The 20,769-nt window shown below is 41.7% G+C and overlaps 1 protein-coding gene across 1 annotated transcript in view; it reads left to right on the top strand.

The window, feature by feature from the left end:
- The window catches only part of ACP3 (acid phosphatase 3), a 51,093-nt gene extending 39,348 nt beyond the window's left edge, over nucleotides 1–11,745 (top strand). Inside the window, 1 exon segment of the mRNA XM_033212671.1 lies at nucleotides 11,260–11,745. Coding sequence (XP_033068562.1) covers nucleotides 11,260–11,378 — 119 coding nt within the window. The 3' untranslated portion in view covers nucleotides 11,379–11,745.
- Nucleotides 11,746–20,769: the final 9,024 nt, after the last annotated feature.

Here is a 20,769-nt window from a genome sequence, read left to right as displayed (position 1 = left end):
CATTTTGGAAGGCTGAGGCAGGAGGATCACTTTAGGCCTGGTGTGTTCAAGACCAGCCTGGTCAACACAGTGAGGCACTGTCTCTACCAAAAAAAAAGGAAGGAAGGAAGTGACACATATCAAACTGAAACAAAATTAGAAATGTAATTATGTTCTAAGTGCCTCCAAGTTCAAAACTTATTAGAAATGTAATTATGTTCTAAGCGCCTCCAAGTTCAAAACTTATTGGAAACGTTGAGAGTGTGGTTACGAAATATGTCAGCAGGACAAAAGGAATGTGTAAGTCTAAGTCTTTAATGCCGGTATCTTCAGAAAACCTAAGCAAACTTACAGGTCCTGCTGAAACTGCCCACTTTGCAAGAAGAAATCGTGTTCAAATGACATTCTTAAGAGTCTTATAGGTTTGCCGTGTGGCAGATCTACATGCGTCTAGAGAACACCGTGCTCTGTTACCATTATGGATAAAGATGAGATGGTTTCTAGAGATGGTTTCTACTGGATGCCAGAATCTAGAGCAAAGCCACTCCCGCTCCTGGTTGGTCACGTGACTGACAAAGACATCGATTGATATGCTTCTTTGTGTTATTTCCTTCCCAAGTAAATGTTTGTCCTTGGGTCCATTTCCTATGCTTGTAACTGTCTTCTAGCAGTGAGCCAAATGTAAAACAGTGAATAAAGTCATTATTAGGAAGTTCAAAAGCATGGCTTTTATAATGAACTTTAAAAAACTTAAGTGTGTGTGTCTAATTAGAATAAAATTCCTCTAGGCAGATTTCAGGAGCTTCCTTTGTGTCTGAGGTTTTTGTTTTAGTATAACAAGATGGAAAATATTAATATAAAGTAAAATGATTTGACTGGCTTAAATGAACATTTTACATTGAAAATGTGGTTTGGACTTTACCACTTCAGATAAAGGCAAAGCTGTGGATGGCTCTGCCTCATCTATTTAAGATGGAATTTGCTGAGGAAACACCCTCAGGAAGTGCACAATATACTAGGGAAGTAAAGAGATACATACTGTACAACACAGAAAAACCAGGGCTGTGTCTTATGACTACACAGGTTACTGTGGGAACAAGAGTTACCCAGATTTGGAGTGGGGGAAGTAAGGAAGGTCAGGGAAGGCTTTCTGCGGAAGGTAGCAACTGCACCATGTAAAATCAGTTTGAGGCCGGGTGCGGTGGTTCACGCCTGTAATCCTAGCACTTTGGGAGGCCGAGGTGGGAAGATCACCTGAGGTCAGGTGTTCAAGACCAGCCTGGTCATCATAGTGAAACCCCATCTCTACTAAAAATACAAAAATTAGCCAGGTTTGGTGGCACATGCCTGTAACCCCAGCTACTTGGGAAGCTGAGGCAGGAGAATTACTTGAACTCAGAGGCGGAGGTTGCAGTGAGCCGAGATCGTGCCACTGCACTCTAGCCTGGGCAACAGAGTGAGTCTCTGTCTAAAAAAATAAAAAATAAGTTTGGATGGAGAACTTTAATGGTGTGGTGCAAGGTACTAGAAAGGTATTTATCAAATGTCCTAGTGCCTTAAAGCTGGAAAGGAGAGGAGAGTTACTCATCAGAAGGTTCAGTCTCCAAAGAGAGTCCCACAGGTTTCATTCAATGGGCCATTTCTAAAAAGATAAAATATCAACTCCACAAGGATTTTATCTGGTGTGTTCCCTGCTCTATCTGTCCTCAGTACCTAGAAGTATCTATGCCAGGCATGGATTGGTGCTCAATAAATATTTGCCCAATTAATATATAAATTTGTTACCTTTGGCCAGGCACAATGGCTCAGGCCTATAATCCCTGCACTTTGGGAGGCCAAGGTGGGTGGATCATGAGGTCAGGAGATTGAGACCATCCTGGCTAACACCATGAAACCCCGTCTCTAGTAAAAATACAAAAAGTTAGATGGGTGTGGTGGCGGGCACCTGTAGTCCCAGCTATTCGGGAGGCTGAGGCAGGAGAATAGCGTGAACCCGGGAGGCAGAACTTGCAGTGAGCTGAGATCGCGCCACTGCACTCCAGCCTGGGTGACAGAGCGAGACTCTATCTCAATAAATAAATAATAAATAAATAAATAAATAAATAATACATAAATAAATTGGTTACCTTTTCTTCCTGAACCTACTCTTGTCTATCTTGATGAACAGCAATACCTAGTAACTTAGAAGTTATTTTTTACCCTACCCTCTTCTTCATTCTCCATAGTCTCTCACCTCCTCTTTTCAAATCTACCTGCAGTATGTTTGTAGAATTCTTTCCCTCAAAACACAAATAACAATTTAATATGCAGGTAGAGTGAAATATGATTAAGCAGCAAAAAATGTTAATAAAAAGAAAAATGTAAGGGTTGATGTGCTGCAGCCCGCTCATACAGATCTCAAGAGTGCAATGTGTACATCAGTTCCGAACTCTCAGTTCAGCCACTTCACTTGGGCAGCTCCAATGTGGCAGGAGTGTTTTCACCAAAGAAATTAAATGCTACAAATTGTACCAGCACGCCACTGGTTTGGGCTCATAGAAAGTTTGTTAAGAGTCTGTGACATGATATGGCCTCTAATACAGTGAGTTCAATATTTGAACTTCTGTAAAGAAAAAGATTCCATTTATTCAGTATAATCTCAAAGAGAGATGCTAGGGGCAGCAGGTAAAAATGTCAGGGAGACAGATTTTCATTCAGTGTTGGGAAACTCCTGAGATAAGAAGTTCCCATTAGGCTGGGTGGCCACTCACCTTAGAAGAGAGATGTTACAGAGAAGGTTGAAACATGGAAGATTAGGGGTTGAGTAGCTCATTAGTTGGGCCACCAAATCTAGCAAATAAAAGTACAGGATGCCGAGATAAATTTGACAAATGGCTGTAACTGCCAAATTTTTGTAATTCATTGGAAAAAAAAAAAAAAAAACCAGAATACAGGACACTTAGGATGTTCTGAAAAAGCCAATACAGGAAGCAAGACAAAAATCATTAAATATAGGATATGTCCTATATATACAAGATACTTTGCAACCCTACTCCTTAGAGTAGGGGGTTCCACCCATGAAATTCTACCCATAACTATAAGCAGTGTTTTTAGCTAGTGCCAGTAGACTCACTTAACCAGATTCCAGATCATATCAATTAAATTCACCAGAGTCTTTGCTGAAAAATTCACAAGTCTAAGTCCGTAGCACGTTGTTTGAAAATAATAAAATTTGTCGGCCGGGCGCGGTGGCTCAAGCCTGTAATCCCAGCACTTTGGGAGGCCGAGACGGGCGGATCACGAGGTCAGGAGATCGAGACCATCCTGGCTAATACGGTGAAACCCCGTCTCTACTAAAAAATACAAAAAACTAGCCGGGCGACGAGGCGGGCGCCTGTAGTCCCAGCTACTCGGGAGGCTGAGACAGGAGAATGGCGTGAACCTGGGAGGCGGAGCTTGCAGTGAGCTGAGAGCCGGCCACTGCACTCCAGCCTGGGCGGCAGAGCAAGACTCCGTCTCAAAAAAAAAAAAAAAAAAAAAAGAAAATAATAAAATTTGTCAAACTGCTTCTTTTTTTTTTTTTGAGATGGAGTCTCGCTGGGTTGCCCAGGCTGGAGTGCAGTGGCGCGATCTCGGCTCACTGCAAGCTCCGCCTCCCGGGTTTACGCCATTCTCCTGGCTCAGCCTCCCCAGTAGCTGGGACTACAGGCGCCCGCCATCTCGCCCGGCTAGTTTTTTGTATTTTTTTAGTAGAGACGGGGGTTTCACCGTGTTAGCCAGGATGGTCTCGATCTCCTGACCTCGTGATCCACCCATCTCGGCCTCCCAAAGTGCTGGGATTACAGGCTTGAGCCACCGCGCCCGGCCCAAACTGCTTCTTTAATTTCAAAATGTTACTAACACATTCAGACTTTCTTCACTAGTGCTCTCCCACCCCCATCTCAATGTCCAACTCTAATTATTTCACAAGAAGGAGACTTACCGGTGGGAAGTCCCAGTTTTCTCATTATCTTTGTAAAGCTGAGAATCTACAGCACAAATACACATGCCCAAGATTCAACCCTGAGCTTCTTAAAGGCAGGAACCATACATGTTTCCTCTTTAGTCTTTAGCCAGTAGACAATGCCTAGAACTTTGTGCCTTCAATCACTATTTGCTAACTGAATACATGTTCAGCCCTGCATACCTAGCCTGACTTCCTTGTGGCTGGGCTCAGATGTCAGAAGCCTGGAACTCAGTTTATTTATAAATAAGAGAGAGAAGCTATGAATGAGCCTCAAAAGTGACTATACTGTAGAGACCCAATCATTGGCCAGCTACACATTTGTATGTGCCAACATGTCTGTACTATTTGACTTCTGTTTTCAGCATAGTTGCTTTGGCATTCTCATGTTCCTCCGTTGCTATTAAAAGCCCTTGCTCAATCATATCCCTTGTTCAATCATATCCCTTGTTCAATGATATCCAGCACCACTCCTCCCTCAAAGATGAGGCCATCTGATTATAACACCTGTTTCCTCATTCTTGTTGCCATTATCTTCAGTTTCTTGGAATATATCTCATCATTTGTTAAAGACATTGGCAACTTGCTTTGGTATGCTCTGATTCGCTCCTCACTCCACTACTGCCCTAAACCTAGGCAATTCTGACAGCTATAATGCTGATCTGTCCCATACACTGCTCACCATACCAATACCTAAGCCTCTAGATCAAGTCAGTCGTGTGGTTTTTTCACTCTGATCTGTGAGTAGAGCTGAAGCAAGCAAAAGTCCAAGCCTATTGTCACCATTTCAAACAATGAATGTTGACATTTCATTCCATCCTCGACTGAGTCAACGTTTCTTGGTTAATGTATTCACCTCTACTGAACACTTTTCCTACTCCCTGCAGGAAGGCCTGTTTGTCCCAAATGTCTGATTCCATTTTGTTTTCTTTATTCTTATAAGCAAGATAATCTATTGATAAGTCTTTTAAGTTCTACTCTCACAACCTCAAAAATATCTCAGTAGCTTTAACCTTCCTTTGCTGCTGTCCCTCAGGAAACCATGTTCCTCCCTGCATGGGCTGACCTCACTGTGAGTGTGAGCCCATCTCCACAGTCTCCTCAGGATCCCAGGGAATCTTTTGGCTAACTTCACTTTCTTCCTCTGCACTGGATCCTTTCCTTATACTATGAAAATGCCCAAATATCCTCTCATCAAAACACCCTCAAGTGCTTATTCCACCTCACTCTCTTCAGTCCCAATTTTCTTGAACTAATGATTTACATGTTCTTGTAGTATTTTCTCACATCCACTTATGCCTTAACTATTCTGTAAAATTATGTCCACCCTTCTGTCATCTCTTTTTTTTTTTTAAACTTCTCTTTTGAAAGCCATCAGTGTCTAATTCAGTGGCCTTTCTTTCCTTGTGAAGCAGCTATTTGTATCCCCAATTTACAGAGAAGAAAACTGAACCTCAGAGGATAACATGCCACAAGTAATAGGATCAGGATTCAAGCCGAACACTTTCCAATATCCTATTTCTACCATATCATACTCACTTTTCATTCCACGGTGTCTTATAGACTACTTTCTTAGACCAATTTCCAAAAATAGGATTGGTGGGTCAAGATACATGATTATTTAATAAGCCATAGATTTACTGAGTACCTATTAAGTACTCAATATTTTCCTATGTATCAAGCATTAAGCTTGCCGAGTAAACAGCAGCAGACAAGAAGACTGTCCCCATATGGCTTGCAGACTTTATGGAGAAAGGAGGGGTAGACAAGGAGATAAATAATTAAATCAGCCCTAACAGCAAAGTATGATGAATTCTAGATGAAGGGCATACAGGAGAAAATACAGCACAGGCAGTTAGCCAAATGGGTCAGAGGAGGCTTCTTGGAGGAGTGATGTTCAAACTGAAACCTGAAGGAGAAACGGTACTAAGCAGATGAATGAAGGTGAAGAGAGAGGAGGATGTTACAGACAAAAGAGGAGAATGCATAAAGGCTGAGAGGCTAAAGGCAGCATAGAGCACTTTGGGAACCTGAAAAAGGCTAGTGAATGTGTGGACGGCTGAGGCTGCAGAGGCAAGCACTAAGTGTTCCACAGGTCAAGTTGAGCTGTTGTGCTCATGGAAAGGTTTTAGGGAGAGGACAGATGCTGTAACTGGCTTCTTGTTTTAAGAAGACTCTTTTCAGTCATTACCTGTACTAGATCTCTTTGTAGTAAGATACAATTGATCATGTTCTCTTTTCTCAGTGTCTAGGACAATGCTCTGCCAAACTCCTGAAATATTTTACAGTACAAAGAAGCATATCATTTAAAAATAGATAAATAAATATCACAGGGAGAGAAAGCACGTGCGCTCACCTGAGTCTTTTCTTTGTTCTCGGGTTCTCCATTCCACATTCAGTATGAGCCAGTATACCCAGGCCTCTGTCTTCTATGTCTACAATCCTTATTTCCACATCTAACTGTAGAATTCTTGACCTGTTTTGTCAAGCTACCTACTGATAGTCTCTATCAGGATAATAACCTGTCTCAATCCCACACTGGAGACAAAATAAATTATCTTCTCTACTCCAAACCAATTTTTTTTTGTGTGGTCCCAATCTCAATTTATCTTCTCAGTCACCCAAACAAGAAGCCACGAGATTGCCTTGACCACAGCTCCTCCCTTACCAGTATACGTAGCCTGTTACTAAAGCCTGTTAATTCTACTGCAGGAGCATCTCTTGAATTCCCTCCTTTTCATTCCCAGGGCCACAGTTCCAGTTCTAAGCCCTCAGTGTCTTATTAAAGGTATTTTCAATAATTCTCTATCAGGCCGGGCGCGGTGGCTCAAGCCTGTAATCCCAGCACTTTGGGAGGCCGAGACGGGCGGATCACGAGGTCAGGAGATCGAGACCATCCTGGCTAATACGGTGAAACCCTGTCTCTACTTAAAAATACAAAAAACTAGCCGGGCGACGAGGCGGGCGCCTGTAGTCCCAGCTACTCGGGAGGCTGAGGCAGGAGAATGGCGTAAACCCAGGAGGCGGAGCTTGCAGTGAGCTGAGATCCCGCCACTGCACTCCAGCCTGGGTGGCAGAGCAAGACTCCGTCTCAAAAAAATAAAAAATAAAAATTCTCTATCAGGCCTAACGTATCTCCACCATCCTATCTTTTCCACAGCTTTGTTTTTCTTAAACACAGAGTGGGTGGCCAGGCACGGTGGCTCACGCCTGTAATCACAGCACTTTGGGAGGCCAAGGTGGGTGAATCACCTGAGGTCAGGAGTTTGAGACCAGCCTGACCAACAAGGTGAAACCCCGTCTCTATTAAAAATACAAAAATTGGCTGGGCGTGGTGGCAGACGCCTGTAGTCCCAGCCACTCGGGAGGCTGAGACAGGAGAATTGCTTGAACCTAGGAGGCAGTGGTTGCAGTGAACCGAGATTGTGCCATTGCACTCTAGCCTGGGTGATGGAGTGAAACTCTGTCTCAAAACAAACAAACAAACACAGAGTGGGCTCTATCACTTCCATATGTAATAATTGCTGGTGACTTCCATTTGCCCCATGTCAAACCGAGCACTCTAAAAACTGGCTCCTGGCCAGGCACAGTGGCTCATGCCTGTAATCCCAGCACCTTTAGAGGCCGAGGTGGGAGAATCACTTGAGCCCAAGAGTTTGGGACCCACCTGGGTAACATAGTGAGGCTCCATCTCTACAAAAAATACAAAAAAATTAGCCGAGCATGGTGGCACGCATCTGTGGTCCCAGCTTCCCCCAGGAGGCTGAGGTGGGAGGATCACTGGGGCTCAGGAGGTTGAGGCTGCAGTGAGCAGTGATTGCACCACTGCACTCCAGCCTGAGCAATGGAGTGAGACCCTATCTCAAAAAACAAAAACAAAAACAAACTGGCCCCCCATTTACCCATATGGTTTCACCTCCCTGAAGTCTGTATTCCAGTCACATTTAACTCCTCATTATGTCCTAAACATGCCCTTGTGAAACTCTTTCTGTCTCATGGCAAAGGCTTACTCACCTGGCAGGCTAGCTCAATTCTCAGAAGACTTTCCAAACTCTTTATCTTTCAAATAGAAAACACTCTGTTGACTGCAACTTTCTCTTTGTTTCAATAGCATTTCTTTTGCACCTCCATTTTAGTAGTTATCACAGTATCTTGTAATTATCTATCTGGTTCTCCTGCTAGACATTGAGCTCCTCAAGGGCAAAGATTATGGAACCTCAGCACCTAGCACAGCCTACCTGGTACATGTGTGCCCAACACATGTCTAGAAAGGAAAGAAGGAAAGATAAAGAGCAGAAAAGCATGTTCCATAGGACTGCTATGACAACACAGTCCATAAAAATAACTGAAAATATTTCTAAATACAGAGTCAGCCATGAAAATAGATTTTTAAGGATCACTAGTATCTGCCTTCCTCATTTCCATTGAGTCCTTTCTTTCCTTCTTCTATTTCATTTAATTCATTTAAACTTACATTAAATCCATCTGCAGTTCTAATGAGACTGTCTCTCAGGGTATAACTTAAAGTCACCTTTTCATGATGCTAAGAAGCATCCTGGCATCATCAGAAAATACTGGGCTAAGAGTTGGGAACTTGTAAGTTCCAAGTCATTATGTTTTTCTACAAATATTTATTAGTACTTGTTATGTGTCAGATACTGTTCTGAGTGCTTGGGATACATTCATGAACAAAAAAGACAAAAGTTCCTGCCTTTGCGAAGCTTATATTCTATTAGAAGGAGAGAGGGATAGATAACAAATAATAAGCATAATAAGTGTTTTGGAAGATGAGGATCACAATGGCCAATATGGGGTGGAAGTGAAGGAGGATGGACAAGATGCACTTTTTGTACATCTTGTACAAAAGTGGGAATTTTTGTACATCTTGTACAAAAGTGGGAATTTTGTACATCTTGTACAAAAGTGGGAATTTTTGTACATGGGAAGGTCTCACGGAGATGAGATTTAGGCAAAGAAAGCACGGGATGTGTGGGAGAGCATTCAGGCCATGATAACAGGTATAGCAAAGTCACTAAGGCAGGCCTGCTTGCCATGTTTGAAGAATAGCATAAGGATTATGAGGCCAGAAGTGAGTGAGTGAAGGTAGAGTGATAGGAGAAGAAATCTGAGGGGACTCATAGGGGACAGATGATGTAGATCTTCATAAACCATCATCATTAGAACTGTAGCTTTTATTCTGATTGAGATGAGCATTCATTGCAGACTTTATTTTAAGGAGAGAAGTGGCATGATTTGACTTGAAGTCATTTGACTGCTATGTTAAAAATGGATTGTGGGCCAGGCGCGGTGGTTCACACCTGTAATTCCAGCACTTTGGGAGGTGCAGATGGTGGTGGGTGGATCACCTGAAGTCAGGAGTTCATGGCCAGCCTGGCCAACATGGTGAAACCCTGTCTCTACTAAAAATACAAAAAACAAACAAACAAAAATTAGCCAGGCATTGTGGTAGACATCTGTAATCCCAGCTACTGGGAGGCTGAGGCAGGAGAATCCCTTGAACCTGGAAGGCACAGGTTGCAGTGAGCCAAGATGGCGCCACTGCACTCCAGCTTGGGCAACAGAGCAAGACTCCATCTCCCCCACCAAAAAAAGGATTGTGGCCTTGTGGCCAGGTGTGGTGGCTCACATCTGTAATCCCAGCACTTTAGGAGGCTGAGGCAGATGGATCATTTGAGCTCAGGAGTTCGAGACCAGCCCGGGCAACATGACAAAACCCCATCTCTACAAATAATACAAAAACTAGCTAGGCATGGGGGTGCATGCCTGTAGTCCCAGTTACTAGGGAGGGTAAGGTAGGAGAATCACTCGAGCCTGGGCAGTTGAGGCTGCATGAGCCAAGATCATGCCACTGCACTCCAGCTTGGGTGACAGAGTGAAACTCTGTCTCAAAAAAAAAAAAAAAAAAAATTACAAAGGAGAAAGGATAGATAGAAACAAGGCAACAAGTTAAGAGGCCATTATAGTGATCCTGGCAAAAGACGATGGTGGTTCAAAGCAGGGTGGTGTCAGAGAAGAAAAGAAGTCAGCGTTGGAATATATTTTTCGGTAGGACCAATAGGATTTGCTGATAGCGTAAGCTGTGAGAAAAATAAAGGAGTTAAAAAAGACTCCAAGAGTTTTATCCTAAGCCAACAGAAGAAGGGAGTTCCCATCAACTGAGATGAGGGAAGGCTCTGGGAAGAGCAGATTTGGTGTGGAGAATGAGGAGGGGGAGATCAAGAGTTCAGTTTTGGACTTGAGATTGAAATGCCTCTTAGCTATCTAAAGAAACATATCAGGTATACAATTGGATATACGAGTCTGGTGCTTAAGATAGATGTCAGAGCTGGAGATTTATATTTGGAAGTAATTACTGAATAGATGGTTTTTAAAATCATGAGACTGATAAGATCCCAACCCCAATAACCGTAACCAGATTATCTAATTGCTCTGCTTCTTATTTTCCTCATTCTCTTAATGATAATGTCAGGTGAAGTCGGTGATTTTCAACTGTGTTCTATGGTGCACTAGGGTTCTGTAGAAAGAGGTGATGGGATCAGAGGGATGTTTGCTCTCCCATTGTCTAAGCTAACAAGAAACCCTATATTTTTACAGCGAAAAGACATACATTTAGAGATGGTACAAACTGGTGTTTCTGATGTGTGTACTATAGTGGACTAGGGTGCGTGTGTAGGAGAGTAACTTTCCAGATGAAATAATGAATTAGCATCTCATTAAGAAATGGCCCCAAATATCTGCTTTTACTGGTCAGCTATCAAAGGAATATGTGTAAACAAAGGTGCATATTAGCAATAGTACAGTTATGCTAGAAATTTTTGCCATAGATAAAATGTGCACAAGATCTCCTCTCTAACAAATATTTACCTAAAAATCAAATTTAAGAATCGAAAGATTTCATTTCTTTTAGATCCAATTGATTGCAGTTGAGCATTCAGAATTTCCTTTGACCCTGAGATCATGGACAATTGGTAATTTAACTATAAAAAAATGCATAAAGTTAGTGCTATAAGAGGACTTAGAAGTACTTCAGCTAATTACCCTCCCTTTTCAGTGGGGAGCTGAATCTCAAGGGTCAAAGGTTATGCAGGAACTGGAACCTAGGTCACTTCCTGACTCCTAGTCCTGTGCTCTTTTTACCACACACAATGCTGATTTCAAGGCCTCTTTAGAAACTCTTCTGAAATTTGCAATTAAGGCAGAAAGCAACACTCACATGTGATCTTCATATTTTCCTAATGCATTAATTTTACATTAATACTTTTCCTATTTTCCTACAGTTCTAAAGGTCATCTTTGCTGTTGCCTTTTGCCTGATATCTGCTGTCCTAATGGTACTGCTGTTTATCCACATTCGCCGTGGAACCTGCTGGCAGAGAGACTCCTATGGGAACATCTGAACAGACAGCTGGATAAGCCAGACCAACCTCCTGTGACACAGCATCTCTCAGTGGTGCCGCATCTAAAGGACAGGCTTTTGCCATGTGGGCATTGCTGTCCTCACACCCTGCCTTTTGAATCTGCCTAGAGCAGGGTCTGAACTCACAGGGACCCACAGACAGCTGCTGGACTGACAGATGAATGAACACCAAGGTTACCTAGGTCTTCTCATCATGGAGTGTAGTGCAGGCTGCTCGTTCAGCTAGAAAGAGGCTGTTATGCATAGGATGGTTGTATTCTCCGCCACAGTTGTCCGGAGAGAAATAAGAAGCCAAACGCCAATCAGCCTTTTACCTGCAAAGAGTGAAGGATGAGAAGGTGGACAAAGACACAGATTAGAAAAATACTGGATATTGGGGGAAGTTAGACTAGAAGTAGTATTATACAGGGTGATTTTTTTTTTTTTTTTTTTTTTTTTTTGAGACAGAGTCTCGCTCTGTCGCCCAGGCTGGAGTGCAGTGGCCGGATCTCAGCTCACTGCAAGCTTCACCTCCCGGGTTTACGCCATTCTCCTGCCTCAGCCTCCAGAGTAGCTGGGACCACAGGCGTGCGCCACCTCGCCCGGCTAGTTTTTTTGTATTTTTTAGTAGAGACGGGGTTTCACCGTGTTAGCCAGCATGGTCTCCATCTCCTGACCTCGTGATCCACCCGTCTCGGCCTCCCAAAGTGCTGGGATTGCAGGCGTGAGCCACCGTGCCCGGCCCATACAGGGTGATTCTTATGAAAAGAAGACCCAATCATAAATTATAAATAAACTTTTAATTTAGCTATTAAGTAGGTTTAATATACATACACACACACATGCACACACGCACACACACACACACACAACTGAAAAGAAATTTCTACCCAGTGTTTGACAGCAGAAAGATTTCTGGATGTGTGTCTATATATTAACACACATACATACACATATCCATATTTAAAATGCCTACAGAAGAGGTATTTAATTGTCAGAAACTGTAGTATCACCCACTTTATATATGACTCAGGTCATCTGCTCACAATTTCTATAGTGGGGAGTAAATGGAAAATACACCTGGCCACTATCAGATACCTCCACTATCAGATCTGGATATTTTTTAAGTTTCCATTGTTACTGCATTTTAAAATTGTAAGATCTTACTTTCATAAGGGCTAGTCTAGCCCTAATGAAATGATAGTATATTCTAATTGCCACAATATGTCTGAATTTTACAGGTAGTGAAGTAGAAAAAAAAAAGTAGACTGAATTTTACAAGTAGTGAGGTAGAAAGAAAAGTGGACTGAGGGTTGACAGCCCACTGTCTCAGCCCTGCACTGGCTTTGGGCTCATGACTTAGAACAAATTTTTTTATATCTTTTTTTTTTTCCCCAGACTCATAGTCTCACTCCGTCACCCAGGCTTAAGTATAGTGGCATGATCATAGCTCACTGCAACCTCTAACTCCTGGGCTCAAGCAATCCTCGCACCTCAGTCTCCCAAGTAGCTAGGACCACAGGTGCACACCATCACACCCAGGTAATTTTTTAATTTTTTTGTAGAGACAGGATCTCACTATGTTGCTCAGGCTGGTCTTGAGCTCCTAGCTTCAAGCAATCCTCCTACCTTGGCCTTTCAAAACACTGAGATTACAGGCATGAGCCATCACACCTGGCCTAGTTCTTTTATATCTTTTAGCTTGGTCTCCTAACCTAAAAATGAAGAATCTGAATTAGATGAACATAGAAGTCACAGCTAGCTCTCATATACTGTGAATAATTTTTCATTTTATGCTCTAGATGAGTCATTGACCAAGCAAGCACTGTCAAGGATGGTAGTATTGTGGCAAGTTGAAAATGTATGCTCAACAATTCTAATCTGCTCTGAACCACCAGCCATTCAGTTGGTGGGACATTAAATCTCACTCCTCAGTAGGGTTCTCTACCTCCTCAGGTTCAACTAAAGGTCCCAGAGTATAGCTGGTGGGAGGAGTCAGAGAAGAGTCCTCTAGACCTCTGTCCATGCTAGTCTCTGTTAAGTTCACCATCCCTGCCCACGTGGTCTTCTGATGGCAGGCAGGGGATATCTGTGCCATTGCTCCCAGGACTATATTCTTGGAGTCCACCAGCCTGAGACTGTGCAGTCCTGGGGTGATACTTTTGCCTGGCACAGAATCGCCCCCAACGCCTCCCATACCGGACTCCATCTGTTAGTTTCAGGAATCTTCCTCTCCCCTTGGGTCCAACAGCTTCTACCTGTTAAGTTCCAAGCACTTACTTTCTACATAACTCTCACTGAGCCAAGGTTATTGCAAACAAAAGGCTAAGAAGGAATTGTCTTCTCTTGCTTGGCAATGTCTGCTTCCTGATGCAACACAAAAAACACCTAGGTAAAAACAAAAAACACAAGATGTGGCTACCTTCTTAGCTTGGGAAAGGGGAAAATATCTAGAGCAGCAAGAATAAAGGACAAATTACTGCCTTGATAAAGTAGCCAGCCATACCAGTACATAAGCCACAATATCTTATGCTAATTCAACAAACATGGATGAGAAAACTATTATTTGGCCGGGCGCGGTGGCTCAAGCCTGTAATCCCAGCACTTTGGGAGGCCAAGGCGGGCGGATCACAAGGTCAGGAGATCGAGACCATCCTGGCTAACACGGTGAAACCCCGTCTCTACTAAAAAATACAAAAAACTAGCCGGGCGAGGTGGCAGGCGCCTGTAGTCCCAGCTACTCGGGAGGCTGAGGCAGGAGAATGGCGTAAACCCGGGAGGCGGAGCTTGCAGTGAGCTGAGATCTGGCCACTGCACTCCAGCTTGGGTGACAGAGCGAGACTCCATCTCAAAAAAAAAAAAAAAAAAAAAAGAAAACTATTATTTGCTAATCACTGACCTAGATGCTAAATTGTCCATCCCAATTGTGATTATTAATGGCTTGACTCCAACACCGACCTTATACAAAGTTGGTAGAATGTAAAAGTAAGAGCTTTCACAACACTTTTTCCATATCATTTTTTGTTTGTTTGTTTGTTTATGAGAGAGCCTTGCTCTGTCACCCAGGCTGGAATGCAGTGGAGTGATCTTGGCTCACTGCAACCTCTGCCTCCTGGGTTCAAACAATTCTCCTGCCTCAGCCTCCCAAATAGCTGGGATCACAGGCCCGCATTACCACACCCGGCAAATTTTTGTATTTTTAGTAGAGACGAGGTTTCACCACGTTGGCCAGGCTGATCTCAAAACTCCTGGCCTCAGGTGATCTGCCCGCTTCAGCCTCCCAAAGTGTTGGGATTACAGGCGTGAGCCACCACATCTGGCCCATATTATCTTTTAATCCTGCTGTCAGAGACATGTGAACCAGAGCAACTCCATCTGGAGTGAGGGCTAGCAAAATGAGGCTGGGACTTGCTGGGCTACATTTCCAGAAACGTAGGTATTCCCAGCCTCTAGATGTTTATGGTTAAGGGAACAAATTAATAATGTTTACTAAACAGACCCAGACTTGGGAGTGTCCAGATATCCGGATATCTGGAAAACAAAGGCATTTCTAATTTTGCTTTAAGATAATAATATTGATTCTTGCAAAATATAGTAATTAAGAAATCAATCCTTTATCACAAACCCTTGTAGCAGAGCACATCTCCCTATAGATACAGCATTGTACCTGCTTTATCACTATAGAGCATTTAGCACTACAGAGGGTGGACACATTCCTCCTCTTACTTTTGGGAACATCCTACTCTGTCTATGGAGTAGCTGTACTTTAACTACTTTACTTTCTTTATAAACATGCTTTTACTTTGCACTGCAGACTCACCCTGAATTCTTTCTTGTGCAAGATCCGAGAACCCTCTCTTGGGGCCTGGATCGGGACCCCTTTCCTGTACATATTTCCGGGGATTGCAGAAGGGACTATAGGGCAGAAACCCCTGGCAAGTAGTGGGGTCCCATAACACTGCCAGTAACTGAAAGGACCTCTGTTTTCTGTTGGTTCTGAGGGATTTTTTAACATCCTCATTTCTCTTCCTTCTGTCATCGATTTTGATTATTGTAAAGAAAACTCTCACTCTCAACTTGGTTTGTTTTTTCCACTTTCCACAGAGCTATTTTGTTGATAAACACTGTAATTGTTTTTCATCTTTCATAGCAGAATAGAAAATCACAAGTGACAAATGCTCTATAGTGATAAAGCAGAGAGCCCGAATGTACTGTAATCTTTCTCAGGAAATAAGCTAATCGAATCACTTCAACAAGAGAGAATGTAAATTCTTTCTGATGATAAAAGTGACTTTTTCAGATGGGTCAGGGATAATCAGTCCAGTTGCCCTGATAATAAATACAGCTTGAAAGACAATCACTAGAACTGAGGTCACCTCTGCTTCAAAATGTATTTCTCATTTGAACTACTATAGACACTTTGAAGAGGATAAGAATAAGGCAGTAATTATCACATCAATGGAGGAACATTCCTTAGCATAAAAAAACTCAGCAATGTATACACAAGAAGGTACTAAGGAAGAGTTGTAGGTGGGATATTCCTAGATAGAATGGCATTGCATTAAGAAACTATGATCATAAAAAGAATAATTTTTGCCTTTAGAAGAGTGCAAGCATTAGAGGCAAACATTTTACTGGAAGTCATTCAACCAACAAATCTTTTTTTATTTTAGAATTGATATTTCTTCTCCCTTCTTTCATGTTTCATGAAACCATGGAAAAATCAGTCATGTTTTCTACTCTCCCAACTTCCTATCTTGTTCTAGTATGTTAGCATTGATTCTTTCTCCATTCCCAGGGAGATTTCTTAGTAAATGAGCCACAGTGTTACCATTTTCTTTTTTAAAAACTCTCTTTTCAGAAATCTCATTTGAGCAATAATGGATGTGTGCAACATTTTGGTGTTTTAGGCCAGGGCTGTCTAATAGAAGTAGAATGAGGGCCACACATAAAAGCCACAAATGTAATTTTAAATTTTCTAATAGCCACATTTTTAAAAGGTAAAAATGCAAAGATTAAATTAATTATAATAAAATGGTTTAACCCAGTGCATCTAAAGTATCACTTCAATGTGTCATTAAAAATTGTTAATGAGATATTTTATGTTTTTTTCATGTTAAGTATTTAAAATCTCATGTGCATTTTACCTTTGCAGCACATCTTAATGCAGACTAGCCACATTTCAAGTCTCAATAGCCACATATGGCTAGTGGCTACCATATTGGACAGTTCTGCTTTTGATCAGTAGATGACAATCTTTTTGAAGCAGAGAGAATAGTTCTTTGTTATAATTTGTAAAATCCACTTTCAGATTATTGTGAAGAAATAAAAATCATTTTTATTTTGTGTCTACATCTTACCATCTTTGTGTGCAGTTGAATTGAAAGATTTTTCTGAAATGCTTTTATTTGTAAGTTTATCTTAGTAGCAGCCCAAACCTTTTCCAAAACTATCCTAAACTAAATGGACTAGCTCCTCTTCTTATGAAATATCTTCAGGAGGAATTTGTTAACATGCTTAGAAGATAAGGACTACTAGATTTGGTGAGGGGTGCGTAGATTTTAAAAGTTAAGTTACAATTTTGATTGTGGCTAGGTGTGGTGATTCACACCTGTAATCCCAGCACTTTGCGAGGCCAAGGTGGGTGGATCACTTGAGGTTAGGAGTTCGAGATCAACCTGCCAACATGGTGAAACCCCATCTCTACTAAAAATACAAAAATTATCCAGGCATGGTGGTGCCCCTCTATAATGCCAGCTACTCAGAAGGTTGAGGCATGAGAATTGCTTGAATCTGGGAGGCAGAGGTTGCAGTGAACCAAAATTGTGCCATTGCACTCCAGCCTGGGTGACAGAGAGAGACTCTGTCTCAAAAAAAAAAAAAAAAAAAAGACTGCAAGTAATCTGTATTCAAAACAAAAATAAACACAGATAAAACAGAAGAGTATAAAATGCAAAGTGAAAGGTCTTCCTAACCAGTTTCAATCACTAATGGCAATCCTGTCAACAATAAACAATATCTGGTTTTATTTCTTCTAAGGACAGGAATAATTTTATAAAACATACCTTTATTTTCTGAAAATTTCACATCTTTCCATGCTTTTACAACCCATGGTGTCCTCTTTCTTGTATTCTTTTTTTTATTTCCCTGAAGCAATTTTTTTAAAAGATGCATGAACAGTAAGCATTCTGATCCTAACATATCTAAACATGTCTACATTGTGCCCTCACATTTACCTATTAGTTGGCTGGGTATATTCAGGTTGAAATTCATTTTCTACCAAAACGTTGAAGGCAGTATTCTGCTGTCTTCCAACACACAGGATTACTGATAAGAAGTCTATCAGTCTGATTCTCATTCCAATGTAAGTAATCTGTTTTGCTTTTCCTAATTCTTTTAAGATATTCTCTTTATGCTTAGAGTTCTGAAATTTCACCAGGTTGTGTTTAGGCATGGGTATTTGGGTTTTTGTTTGTTTTCTGTCTAATTCTATATGGCTGACATGATTTTTTTCCATCTAAAGACACTTGTCTTTCTCCAACTAAGAAAAAATTGTGTTCTGGAACTTGAATTTCTTGGGTCTATCCTCCATGCCTCAACTTTTCTCTCATATTTTCCACCATTTATTTTATTTCTCTATATTCTAGTAAATTTCATTTTCCAGAACATCAACTTGGTCTTCAGTAAATCCATTATTCCTTTTTTACTTCCAAGTATTCTTTTCTTTGGTATTTACTGATTGTTCTTTTTTCACAGTGGCTGTTTTTGGTTTGTCTGTTTTCAGAAATGGGGTCTCACTCTGTTGTCCTGGCTGGAGTACAATGGCACAATCACAACTTACTGCAGCCTCAAACTCCTGGGCTCAAGGGATCCTCCTGCCTCAGCCTCCCAAACAGCTGAGATTACAGGCACATGCCACCACACCTGGCAGCCTCACTACTTTATCAGCGCAATCTCCTCTTGAATATCTTTAAGGATACTAATAATGTTTTCAAGTTCTCCTCTGCTCCCTAAACTATCTGTTTTCTCTTGGCTCAGTTGTTTGGATTTATTAATCTTGGACCTTCTGTTTAATGCTATGGTTTTTTCTGAAATTCTTGTAAATCATAATCCACAAATGAAGAGCTTGGAGGATTAATGGAGATGGTGAGTGTTGGTTTTCCTTTTAGCCATGTATGTGTTTCCCCAACAAAAGTTCTTCTTGAATAGCTGCTTTAAAATTCTCACATGCTAATTGCAATATCTTAGTCATTTCAGGACCAGTCTTTATTGTCTTTTCCTATATGAGTTCTGTTTTCCTGTTCCCTTTTATGTAGACCAATTTTGGGTTGTGTCTTCGACATTGGAATAATATGTTGTAAAGACTCTGGATGCTATTCTGTTCCTCTAAAAACTTTTTTTTAAAGCAGGAAGTTAAATTGGCTGAAAAACTGTAATGAGCAGTAAGTCAAATCTCAGTCCGATTCTTTTAGTCTTCATTTAGGCTGCTTGGAATCTTCCCTGTGTATGGTTAGTTCAAAGTGTGGAGGTCAGCACAGCATTTGGGCAGAATTTATATACAGAGTATAGGGTTCCCCTTCTTTGGCTTTCAATTTTGGGGAATTTCCTTCTCACTTTTCAGAAGTGATGAATGCCCCAAACTCTATCCTCTGGTATTTCAAGCCAGCAAGATGATGGATTTTTTTTTTTTTTTAACCTGGGTTTTTAGCCATCCGCCCCCACCCTTTACCCCTGCATGACAGAGGTAAACAGGTGAGCCCGCCCTCAGGCCAAAAGCCATTAAAAAAAAACCAAAAAATCTCACCTAGTGCCATTCCCTTTTTTCAAATGTTGACTCCTTGCCAGTACCTTCTTTCAACTGCGTTCAACTACTTTCAACTCGCCGTATTCTATATTTTGCCCAAAGTGTACAGTTATCTGTGGAAGTGTTAGTCTAAAGGAGGTACAAGACCATTGTATGAAGTAGACACTCTCAGTTGATTGGAAAGAGCTGGTTTGTGGTTCCGTATAAGGGCGGGAGTTACAGCAGCAGATACCCTGTAGCGTTTGTGAGCAGGAAAGTGGTATGGCAGCTGGGAACATACCAAAAAATAAAAGGAATTGACTCATGACTGAGGTGAGTGTTTCTGTGTAAATATCTCCTGGGCGGAGTGATTGCAACCTTCTAAAATTTCCCTTCCATGTCTGTGATATGAGTCCCACAATGTCTGTTCTGCTTCCCCTTCAAGGCACAGCAGCCATACTAGGAGACCTCCCCCTAAAACAGCACCCCATTTCCACAGAGAGCACTCCTCCAGATTTTATCTTGAAGGAGGCCACCCTGTGTCTATAGAGGAAGGTGGGGGATGACCAGCTGATAGGGAATGCACCCTTTAATTCGTTACCCCGACAAGTATTCCATAGTTCCCTAATGTTGTATGGATGAGCCAAGTTCCTAGCTTCCCCAGGGCTCCCTTAGGAAGAACCACATTCATCTCTAGTGACTTCAATTCCTCTGTTTTCACTTCTTCATTGGTTTGATCACATCTGCTTATCTTTGAATAATTTCTCAAAATATCTGACCTGCTGATGTCCTCTCTAGCACTATTACGATTTTATTCTTATTTTAACATCTTTTCTATTATTTCAGTAAAAGATTGGGAGGAAGGGAAGTTCAGTACAATAGGTCTTTTTACCCTAAATAGGTGTTGTGCCAAGCCCCAATTGATTCCAATGGGGATAGCACCAGATTCAAGGGACCCAGGATCAGCAAATGAGTCACGGAATTTTACTGGGGCAATTACATACAGGGGAGAGAGTTCACTGGCAGTGGGCTGATCAGGAGAACTGCAACCACTTGCAAAAGGCATGCAGTTATATTTATACAGCATTTTCACTTAACCACTGCCCCCTAACAATCCTTACCTGGCAAACCTCATTTAACCCAAAACAATAGGCCTTGATCACCTGTATGGCCCACAGTTCACAGGATGGGCTATGGGTTTAGATGTTTCTCATAGATAAGGAATGAATCTCCGCATTGGCCACTGCCATATTCCTTAGCTCCGAACTCCAAGCACACATTCAGGTGGGTCTGCCATACAGGGTCATTCTCAGGGTATGCTAAAGTTAAGTTACTGCTATCAGGTACATCTACCATAAAACAGGAAACCCGAACTTGTTTTTCTAGCAAACGGGTCTATAATTGTGTCAAAGTTAAGAACACTAGCCAAGACATTCAGTGAAGGGAAGAAACTAGGCATAACACTACGTAAACAATTTAATCTCACAAATATGTATTAAGTGCCTACTTTTAACCTTCAGTAGGGTCCAGAGTTTCCATCATATTTTTATTTATTTATTTTGAGATGGAGTCTCACTCTGTCGCCCAGGCTGGAGTGCAGTGGCGCAGT

The sequence above is a fragment of the Trachypithecus francoisi genome, unplaced genomic scaffold (assembly GCF_009764315.1).
Source record: "Trachypithecus francoisi isolate TF-2019V2 unplaced genomic scaffold, Tfra_2.0 Lachesis_group0, whole genome shotgun sequence".
Taxonomy (NCBI): Eukaryota; Metazoa; Chordata; class Mammalia; order Primates; family Cercopithecidae; genus Trachypithecus; species Trachypithecus francoisi.
Note: the sequence above shows the minus strand (reverse complement) of the source record. Positions and strands in the feature narration are given on the sequence as shown.